This window comes from Aphis gossypii, chromosome 2 (genome assembly GCF_020184175.1).
Source record: "Aphis gossypii isolate Hap1 chromosome 2, ASM2018417v2, whole genome shotgun sequence".
NCBI classification, from domain to species: domain Eukaryota; kingdom Metazoa; phylum Arthropoda; class Insecta; order Hemiptera; family Aphididae; genus Aphis; species Aphis gossypii.
In genome coordinates, this window is record NC_065531.1 from 73167383 (window position 1) to 73179589 (window position 12207).

The 12207-nt window shown below is 40.5% G+C and overlaps 1 protein-coding gene across 1 annotated transcript in view; it reads right to left on the reverse strand.

Annotated features, from left to right (window-relative positions):
- Nucleotides 1–680: 680 nt before the first annotated feature.
- LOC114131881 (B-cell lymphoma/leukemia 11A) overlaps nucleotides 681–12207 on the reverse strand; it is a 33000-nt gene continuing 21473 nt past the window's right edge. Inside the window, exon 3 of the mRNA XM_050201644.1 lies at nucleotides 681–6005. Coding sequence (XP_050057601.1) covers nucleotides 3277–6005 — 2729 coding nt within the window. The 3' untranslated portion in view covers nucleotides 681–3276. The remainder of the gene's footprint in view (nucleotides 6006–12207) is intronic.

A 12207-nucleotide genomic window follows, 5' to 3' on the forward strand; every position in this document is an offset into this window, starting at 1 on the left:
GCCTGCTGCTGCAAAAAGGTTGAAGACCCCTGATTTACCGTGTGCACGGCGGCGTGTATATATTATACTAGAAACGATTATTTGTATACACGCACACTTGCACATCGTAATATACTCGGTGTTGAGCATTAAAATCATGTATTTGGCAACAGATAATAAACTGTCAAATTAACACCATTCCATATACTCGGTCATAAAACGTGTTGTTTTAAAAAGATCATTTTAATATTTATTATATATATATTAAAACAATAATTAAAATGCGTAATTATGTGTTAACTTAAACGTTAACATTATCAATTAATGCGACTCTGTAATATGGTCAATAACAAGAATACGCGTAATACTTTGAAGTCCTTATCGAAAATCAACGTAAAAATGTGTATTTGTTACTGACAACATATTTTGTAATTAAATACAACACCTGCACATATATGTTTTTTATGTGATGCGTAGACACGTGGAGCGCCCGCACTTAACACTATAATAATATTAAGTCGTGTTCACGACGAGGGGTATAAGTGTAGAAAATTGACGGGTAGAAGTTATATTTCATCTCACATGTTATACAGGTCACGACTCGCGGACTAACGCGTGGATACCAATTTTTTTCGACAAATTGACGACAGAGGTAATCACAGGAGTGAGGCGCAAGATTTTCAACACAAGTATACATAATATCGTTTTATAATGTATGTATAATATATTTATATTATATCATAATAATATATTTTATTAAACCAATTACAATATTCTAAACAAATCATTTATATATGTATATATTGTATATATATATAATCACTTAAAGGAAAAAACTGGTTCGACGTAAAATAAATAATATTATAATATAGTAGGTATTTATGTACATACAACGATTTAATATAATGCCGACAGTAATAAATAAAAATAATAATAATAATAATAAAAAACAATAAACGAAAAAAACGGTTTGCAGTACAAAACGTATACATTATATATATATATTATATAATACTCGTATAATAATATGTATACGTAGGAGAGACATTTTTTAATGCAAAGTTTTTGATTTTAAAACAAGAAATAATAACTTTGAAAACAACGTCGGAGTGACCCGCGATGTGATATTTTGTCATTACAAATATATATATTTTATACGTCTATAATAAAATTATAGGTTATAAATACCTATATACCTATTTAAATTTTATAGAAAACAAATACAACTTTTGTGTGTGTGTGTGTTTGTGTGTACATGTGTGTGATATATTGGTACTGTAGTACGCGTATTTATATATTATATAGAAATATAATTATATTACATTATTAGATGTACGGCCGCTGTCAGAGTTTCGATTTCTGACGTCGGAGATCAGAGTTTTGGTGATCACTCGACAAACGAAAAAAAAAATTATACGCCAGTGAAATAATAATGATCATTATTATATCTTGTCGAGTGACCATCAAAAGTCTGAAAAAAATGTCGTCGGACCCCGAAACCGAAAACGATCGGCATCGTGAAGAAATTTCACTAGACCTAATCTAAAACTCGTCATCACTTCAACAATATTAAAGTAAACAATAATGATACAAATAATTAGTAATAAAAAGATTGACGATTATTTAATTTTTTTATTTATTTATTTTTAGGTACAGTGATGATAATATATATATATATATATTTTTTAAAAACCAAACGCACAGTCAATAAAATATTAAACTTACAATTTATTTACGTAAGGTATTTCCTAAATTACATAGGAAAATTTAAATACACCATTTTTTAAACTCTAATCCGTATAAGAACTCTACAATAAAATAATGAGGAACATTAGTGAGCGTAAACGCAATTTTAATTAAAACGTAGGTATATGTTATAGTTTTTAATATATATATTTTTTTTTTGTTTTTTCTTAATTTTAATTTCAAACATTTTATGGGTGAGTTTATACTTGGGGTTTGGAGATGCTTTTAAATCTAAATCAAATAATAATCGTAATAATAATAATAATAGTTATAATAATAATAATAATAATAATAATAGTAATAATAAGAATAATAATAATAATAATAATAATAATAAAAATAATTGTAGTTGTAAAATAATAAATAACAGACTAGTCAAACATAAACCGATTTACAACATTATTTTTTTTTGTTAGAAATTACTCATTTCTAAAAGAGAAAAACAAACGATTGTTAACAATAAAAAAAAAATCTACACGACACAATTCTAAACTTATAAACATTTTGTACTTATTTTTATGAAAAATTATTTACACGATGGAAAAATGGGACTTATATTGTTTTATATTATTATACACGATGTGTTCGACACGTTATTTATATTTACAAGATTTTCTGGGAATGTTTATCGAGATTTTATTAATAAAATTATTACCATTTACAATATTGGTTTTTCTTCACATAATCACGCATCCACTCGGTCTATACGTAAACGTGACGCATATGTATAAAGCGGTTGGAAATCTTTAATAATGATTATGTGAACTCTAAAAATGCAGTCTTCGGTGTGGAACTCATGATGATCTCTCGGGAATGTAGTAGGAGGTACTTTCGTTGAAACGGAATCAGCGCGAAAGAAAATTCAGTTAAAAAAAAATATATCAAATCGTAAACTGTACAACGTCCGGTGAACGCGAAAACCGTTTAGTAGATAGGTATAGTTGGGCATTTGGAATGGTAAGTTGTTTTCAGTTAGAATAATATTGTTTTGAGCGAATCGATGTTATGCCGTTTAACCGTGGGTATAATATATAGCCTTATACGAACAGATAAAGGAAGATTAAAAAACATATATATATATAAAATTAAATTAAAACAAGACTGTATTTACACCAGACCTATATAGAGGGGTGGTAGCGGTACACGATAGAAATACGAGTGGCGGAGAGGGCGCCTTGTTTTCTGTGTGCGGTTTATAATAATAATTTTAAAGATTTTTTTCAAGAAAAAAGTATAGTGAAACGGTAACTAAACAAAAAAAAAACACATAACACTGCATGGTCAAAACAAACATATTATTATCGTTATATAAATGTTTTTCGAGATCTATTTGATTTTGTAAATTATATATATATATATTTCTAAACACACTTACATAATATTAAAATATGCGTGTAGAATACGATTTAATAGTAAATATCGTTATTATATATAATTATTTTTTTTCGTTTTCGTCGATTCCCTAGTGAACTACGTGCTCGGCAGTGGCCGCCGTCAGTATATCGTCGTACTCTGTACGGGGAGGGGGCTGAAACCCCTCCACGGGAAGAGTCATGTGTTGTCCTTAGAAACGGCCGAACTGCTGTACGACTCGTCGTCGACCATGGACGACGGTAAAATGTAACCGCCAGCTCCTCCGGACTCTGTAGTCTTCGAACCGTCGTCCATTTTGATGTATTGGCTACCCTCTAGCTTTATGTTCTGGTTAACGACACACTTGCGCATGTGCTTCTCGAGCGTGGACGGCACCGAGAACGGCATTTCGCAGAATCGGCACCGGTATACGTCCTTGCCCAGGCGGCCGTGCGTCTTCATGTGCCTGGTCAGCTTAGAGCTCTGGGCGCACGCGTACGAGCACAGCTCGCACTTGTACGGTTTTTCCCCGGTGTGCGACCGTCGGTGGACTGTCAGGTTGCTACAGTTCTTGAACACCTTTCCGCAGTACTCGCAAGTATCGTTGCGCCGTGACTCTTTTTTGGAGTGCGCCCCCTGCAGCCCCAGGTTCAGGGCCGCCGACAGCGAACTGGGACCCGGTTTCGAGCGGCCGCCACTGCCACCGCCGTCGCCGTTGCCCGGTTCCCCAACACCACTTCCGACCGATGGTGGCTTTCCCGGAAGTCCGCTCAGAAACGATTCGCCCCGGTGGTGCGCGGCTATGGCTGGAAGCCACATGTTCGCAGCGTAAAGCCGTTCACGGGTGAGCAGTGGGTGATGTGGGTTGTCGGTGTCGAGCTTCAGTCTCTTGGAGGCCGGGTCAAACGGATTTTCAAACGCAGAACCCGGTCCAAAGATGCTATGGTGAGCGCCCACCAAGTCGAGTGGGTTTTGGCCGGCGGCGATCAGATTCTTGGTGAGCTCCTCACGGAACCGGATGTCCGCCGCCGTCTTATCAACAAGCCCATTCTCTAGGTTGCGCAGTGGGTTCGCTGACTTTGTCGAACTGTTGTTGTTGTCCGGTATGATGGACGGAGACAGCCGGAAGTTGTCTTTCCGCCGGATCCGGAACGGTGGTGGAAGCAGCGAAGACGACTCTTTGAGCGCTTGCTTGTACGCTTCGCTGTACTGTTGGATATTGCTCAAACCGAATTTGCTCATAAGCTCACCGACTAGAGAGCTCGGTGGTAGTGGTTGTGGTATACGGTCACCAGGCGTGTTTTCAGGCGACGTGCGATTAGAACTGTTGCCGCCCGGCTTCTTGTCGTGTTCGGCTGACGACGTCGATTTGGTCGTCAAGTCCTCTGGCACGTCACCGCCCTCGCCGTTCTCATCATTGTCCTCGTCTTCCAGCTCCATATCCTCCTCCTCTTCTTCCTCGTCGTCCTCATCAGCATCGTCCTCGTCAGCGTCATCTTCATCAGCGTCGTCCTCATCACCGTCATCCTCCTCCTCGATTTCCGCTTCGTCGTCGTCTATTTCGGAATCGTCCTCGTCATCATCGTTGGATGTTAAGTCCGGTGTCGAGCTCGTATCCACCCCATTGGCGGTCGTCCCACACTCGCCACCGGCCAGCCCGTTTCCCCGATTCGACCGGCGGTGCGTTTTCATGTGCCGTTTCAGCTTGGAGCTCTGCGTACACGCGTGGTCGCATACCGAACACTTGTACGGCTTTTCTCCGGTGTGCGTACGCCTGTGCACGATTAAGTTGCTCAGGAACCGGAACTTCTTTCCACAGTATTCACACTCGCGAGTCTTCTCTTCCTCGCCAATCAGCTGTGGTTGACTGGTTATGTCTTGGCACGTCTTGTCCTTGGACGCGTTGGACGACAGGTCAAGCGTGTGCCTGGACGTGTCGCCGGTGATCCGGTCTTGATCGGATGGTGACTCGACCGAATTGTTGTTGCTCACATTGCTGTTGTTGTTGTTATTGTTGTTTAAGCCGACGGTGACTGCTGCGGCAACGGTAGTGTTTGTCTGCGGCGCAATAGTCACGGCCGTTGTTGCTGACACGCTGTTGTTGATGTGATTGTTGTTGTTGTTGTTGGGGCTGCTAAAGGGTGGCGTCATTTTTCGCGGCGAAGGCGACGAACTTGGTGCAGTAGCAGCTCCAGGACTAGTGGTACCTGCGAGTTGCCGCAATCGCTGCGAGTAAAAATCCATCTGGGGATCAAGATTTAAGGCCGGTAACGTTGGCGCCGGGTGTCTAGGATTGTTCCGGTCATTGGCTGCGGCCGCGGCGGCTAGCCCCGGAAATGGTGACGTGGGCATGGCGTTAGCCGCGGCCACTGCCACGGCAAAACCCAGCCCGTGCTGCTGCTGGTTGAGCCTGAACTGCTCGGACATGAGCTGCTCCATACGGAACTGGTGATCTTGGTGGTGACTGGACGTCCGTCCGAACAGCGGTGGGTTGCCGATGGGAGAAGTCCCAGGGAACGGGGACGGACGCTGGGGAGGCTCGCCCATCGGCATCCTAAGCAAGCCTCCAACAGCAAAAGGGTTGTGCATAGGCATGGACATGGGGTTATTGTCGACCATTGACGGCGGCCCGGTACTAGTTGGAGGTGGCGGAGGTGGAGGCGGATGGGTGTGCATGTTCATCCGGGAAGGAGGCATGCCTAGGGAGAGCGGCAGGACCGACATGCCTGGAAGTGACGAGGTGTTGCCGCTCGAGCATCCGGACGATCCCAGTGAAGAGCACGACGAGTTATTCTTGGACTGCGACACTGGCGATGGTGTGCCGTCCGTGTAGATCTTCATCGAGTGCGAGGTCTGAGCGTGTTGTAAAAGCCTCCACGACGAGTTGAACCTCGCCTTGCACGTGCAACACACGAAACTGCTGGGCTCTGTAAACATGAAAGAAAAAAGAAGAATTCGATTAGAACGGTCGTTGTATTTCGAAATTGCCTATGGGTCAATCGACTGTGTGTGAGCACTGTTACACGCGGCCCCACAGATTGTGCTTATAATGTAATTTATATCATATACTACACGAGTACAGACTATAATATAATACATATATATATATATGTATTATACATATTACACATGAGTACATGCGACGACAACAATACTCTCGAGGTCCGGCTCGACGTTAAGAAAATAATAATAAAATAAATAAACCCATACTGCGCGCCGCAACCGTCAAGCGTAGGTATATTCAATTGATTTAAAATTTAATAATGGAACAAAAGAGACGACGGTGTTTTTATGTTTTCGTAATAGAGCTGGACGTAGTCGTTGTGTTTCTATCGCGTTATTGTATGCAATACGCGTACAGGAGGTAAGTATAATATCTAGACCCTTATTCATTAAATATTATATTATATAGCTTACGAGCGCGCGCCGCAATTATTATTCCTCAAACTCGGTGGCACAAAACGAAAGAAAAAAATATGATTGACTTGAGAATAGATTGCGCGAGATCGGACTCCGAGCGACTGCTGAGTGGCGGCGGCGGCGGTGGTGATGGCGAGTAACGGCCGTTTTCCGGCAGCGACGACGACGCCGCCGCCACCGTTGCCGATGACGTGTGGCTGAGCGACCAAAAAGGGTCATACTACAATATTATACATAATATTATTATGTGCGTGCGAGCAGCTGACCGAATTTTTGCGGGAGAACAACAACGACGACGACAACTGCGCGTTATTGCACAAGATTCGGCGAGTTTTTGTTATTTAGAAATCTATATTGTGTTTTGTACGCACACAATCAGTGTATATATACTCGTCGTGAGTTCAATATACACTGTAGTTGTGATCGTAATAGTAGTTTTGGGGGGCGGAAAAAATTTCATTAAAAAATATTAAACAAAAAAAAAAAAAAAACTCGAGAGAAATAGAGAGAGAGAGAGAGACGGACATTCACACCCCATCATATATTTCATATGTATATATATATCATTATAACCTAACGCGCGTATATTATGTTCAAAGTGGTGTTTTTTATATTTTAAAAAATGACCCGAGGGATAATATGTAACGTGACCACCACCGCGCCGCCGCGTTCCCCTATAATCCCGTTATCGGGTTGTAAAGTTTATTTTTTCCCCCGTCGGACAAGATGTCGGTGTGAAAAATAAAAATATAACGTTTTCGCGGTGGCGGCTGCTGCGCCGCGGTAATGGCGGTAGCGGCGAGCGCAATAATGAACGAGTGGCGTATAAACACGGGCGCCGGGTGGCGCGATGATGCGCTGTTACGACCGGACCCCGAGAGAGGATATTATTGAAAAAAAAAAAAAAACTGTAAAAACGACTATGGAAATGCGACGGGCAATGTGCTCGTATACGCGACGTCGACGGCGCGGCTGGACCGTGCGTGACTCGAATGCGTAACCGCGAAAACGAAGAAAGAAAGACGCGAAATATCGAATAATATAATATCGTACGATATAATACCGACCGGAATCGGTTAAATAAAATAATACCGAATATCCGTATATACCAGATGTGAACTATTGCGAGCACGAAACGTCGTACCTGCGCTAGCATCCGAATTCGGATCGAAGACGAGGTGATATTATTAATTGCTATATTATATTATTATTGTCATCGTAGTCGCACGATAGACGACTTATGGATCGGTGTACACGCCAATAGATGATTCATAACGTCGTAATATATGCAATATATGACACATACGAGTGCCTATGCGGATTACGACGAATCCGGACGATAAAAATAATATATATGTCATTATACATCGTCCAACGTCTAAATGCTTTTGTCGTTTTCTTTTATAATTTATTATTATTTCGTTTCTTTCCGCGTGGTCCTCGCGCTACGCTCACCGTGATCGATGCTGCGGCGATGATTGTGGCCGCCGGGGGTGGGGGAGGGCAGTGGAGAGAACACGGTTTCTCTAAATAACACGAAAAGTCTAACCGAGCACGTTTCTCCGTGATGCACGATAACAGTGTCGTCTATAGTTAGTATAATATACAGTATAATATAATATACGCACAAGTATATAGGCTCATCTGAGTGTAGTACGACGACGAGCAGAGGAGGGCCATAGAGGGATATTTCATTTTTTTTTTCTTTTCATTTTTTTCAAATGCAAATTCTAACCATCTCGCGCGCTTTACACACACGTACACACACACACACATTATTACGGTTAGGTTTTCTTTCCTCGTCCCGCAACGCTGTACAGTGTATCACACACACACACGCACGATATTATTATATATATATACGAGCAGGCGAGTTTCCTCTTCCGGCGCCGCGCGGGTCATACATGCGGGGGAAGTGCGGACGAGGATCGTCTTCGTGTGTGCGTGTCGCCAGCTATACATATATATTGTGTAAAATAAGTATACATTATAATAATATCTATGAGCGCATTCATCATCGCCGGCCACAAGTGGACCTCGCCACCGCAACCTCCTCCTTATCCGCTCCTTCTCCCGCCCCCGCTGCGTACCGCCACGCGTCTTTAACCGCCGCGTGTGTATTTATAATATATATACGTATAGAACAGTGCGTATATTATAAGAAGATAACGTCGGCAGCGCGGGCACTGCACAAAAGCGGCTGAGGACCCGCGGGTGCGAGCAACGGAACAATGACGGAGGACCGTACGTGGGTTATCTCGTCGTCGTCGTCGTCGTAGTCTTCGTCGTCGACCCTCTTAAGCTTTTTAAGGTTTAAAAAAATAAAAAAAAATAAACGAGCTTTATGGACAATCTGTGTTAGCCGTCATCTGTAGATGGTCTCCACCTAGGGGAGGGGGAGGAGAGAGAGAGCCGTAAATTTGCATTTTTTTTTTTTTATCGCAGGACCTATGTATATAGAAGAATAGCTCCTGTTTTGCATGCGGGCGACCCTGCTGTCCGCGTAAAGCCATATTATATTATAATATAATGTAGGGCGAACGGAATCTAGTACTATATATATACTATATATACACGCTCGCGCTCTATATATTACGTAAAAACTAGAAGATAATATTCGAATAAAACTATACATCGTATCACTGTCGATTTTAGCGAATTTATTATGATGCGCCTATATACCCATTGTATTCGACGAACGACTCGCCGTCAGACGTATAGGTACACGTTAACACCACTAACCGTATTATTATATTATATTGTATTTTTCATTATTTATTTATTTATTATTATTTATATCTCGTCGAGTGGTCTACGCGACACTTTGTTTCACTACTGCTGCAGACTACCGTCATTAAATATTATTACTGAAATAATCGTCCGAGGCCGTGATCACGGACGGACGGCGTGACGCGGTCACGTGACGGGGATCGCGTCCGTCAGCGGATCGACGAGTGGTCCGACCATACGGACGGCCCGTGCGTCTGACGGCGACGATAATATCATCACAATAATAAATAATAATAATATATAATACACAATAAAATATGTGCCTAAATATAATAATAGTTTTAATAAACCGTCGCCGCCGCCGCCGACCTTATGCACGCTGCAACCAGCAGCGCATACAATATTATATATCTACAAGGCATATGATGTAGGTATATAGGTACCTACCCCCGACGGGCACGCGTATATATACGTAGAATTACCTGCCCGTACCTATAAGGGTGTCTTTCACGATACATATATTATTGTATTTTAAAGCGATGGACGCGTGTACGTGTAATATATTATACGCGCGCTGCACAACCCTTTTTATTTTTCCGAAATTGGGGTGTGTACGTCGCCGACGAGGCCGCCGCACAGCTGTGACGGACACCAGGCTTTAATAATATTCATTTTTCCACTGCGAGTATGATATTATATACATCATACACGTATACTTTAATAATAATAATAATAATATATAATATCGGGTACGCGCGCGACATGTAGTGTATATACGCGGTGTGATCTGCATCTGCTGCGTTTATCTCGTGCTGCAATCTCCGCGCAGTCGAATTCGTATTTTTCCTCGCCCAATCCTTTTTTTATATTATACACACACAATACTGTATGCCGTTCACGTACATATATTATAACCCTCGACGCGCGCCCGACGACACTCGACGCGATTTTCACGAAATCCGTCAAACGTCATCCCGTTTTTGGGTATAAATGTTATTATTTATCGAAGCTATTATTTTCTGTCGTCCTGTTGTGCTCGCCTCATCCCGACTTCCCCCCCCCCAACCACCACCACCATTGCTCACCCGTAGACACTACACGACACTGACTGCAATAGTTTCGACCTTCTGTTATTGCATCACAAACGAACGTACCGCCGTCGAGTCGATCATACACAATCATATACTTACACTGCTGCACTGTGTAAGTACACGCCGCCGAGAGTATATTGTATTTGTATATAATAAAATAATACGTAATATAATATAATATATTTGTTTAACGATACTGCAACTATAACTCCACAAGCCATAGCGCTGGATAACCGTACAGTCGTCGTCATCGTCGCACATTTAAATAAATCAATTACCGTCGGTCGCGAATCACTAACATGCATAACGTCAAATATATTAATACTATATATATATACGATATACACCATAATATTATCGTATAAACACAACGTTTTAACGAGCCGGGTGTACTAACGAGTAGGTATGTCATTTATACGTACACACCGCCGCGTAATTATTATTATAGCAATTTAGCCGCATTTATTTATCAACCAACCGCCCACCCATCTATCGTGCTCGATTATATAATTGGTTTATTGTATATATTATACGTACAATATATCTTGTAGGTTTTTTTAAACGGTATAAAATGTAATTAGTATAATAAAATAAAACAAAACAGTGTGTAATATTAATGTTATATTAGATCGATGTATAATCATTTATGTTTGAAATAACGCGAGGAAATTAAAGACGTTCGCAATATTATAGGTACATAGATATTAATATAGACGAATTTTGACGCTAAACTTTCATTCATATACCTTTATAACACTATAAACAATAATATTATTTATACGGTTGAAAATTGTTAGAGACGAAATTGTTTCGAGAAAATTCAATAATTATAAAGTGTATTATATAATAATAATAATATTATTATTATAGTTGTTAATTTTATTGGATGAATATATCGTTGCACGATCTGTAGCAGTTTTCATTGCGCACTTGTCGTAAGAGTACTTACGAGTTCGGAAACATAATTATGTTTTGCGCGAATACTATACCTAACCTATATAACAATATCGACCAAAATATTTACTTTTATTCTTTTTATTTCGTCATCTTCAGACGGATATCTTATTTATAGCAACTTTTCTCCCATTCAACGGCGTGTATTCAGACGTTCTTCCTCCGAAAGCGACAACAATAACAAAATATTAAGTTTTTCGACGTCGACCCAGCATCCTATTATGATGTGTGTATTATGAAAATTAATTTAAATATGTGTGAGTGTGAAAAAATGTTTGTTTGTTTCTTTTTTTTACCACACAAAAAGGCCATATCGACAAAATTAGTTCTCTATAGATCCACAGAACAGAGCAAAACTGAAATATTTCAGATGATACAATGAACAACTATAGTCTGTTGTGTATGTATAAGATAAATATATACATATACAGAAGAAATTCGTCGGAAACGAAAAAGCCCTTACACCGCGCGATTGGCGACCGTATTAGATAAAACATTATAACAATATTAAAAAATATTATATAGCATGAGAAATCCGGTTTTTGTTTGATGTGCCCGGAACACAAAATAATATACGTGACGAACGATACGTTTATAAGTGCAACGGGAGAAAATAATTTTTAAAAACTAAACACTCAGGACAAAAGAAACGCACGCAATGGTTATACGACGGGTGTGGGCAATACGCGTGCCCCGAAAATGTATTATGATGTAAATCATATTTTGTCGACGCTATGACATTTAATGAAAAAAAAAATAAGTAAATAAATAATAGCCCCGAATTGTACGGAAATGTGATTACCGGCATATTACTACGACTTATGTTGTACGGCTACGGCTGTACAGTGGCGGACGACTACCAATAACGCATAATATAACATTATAAGACGTCTACATCATATAGATGCGAGGTTAAAGTACTTAGGAACGTCAT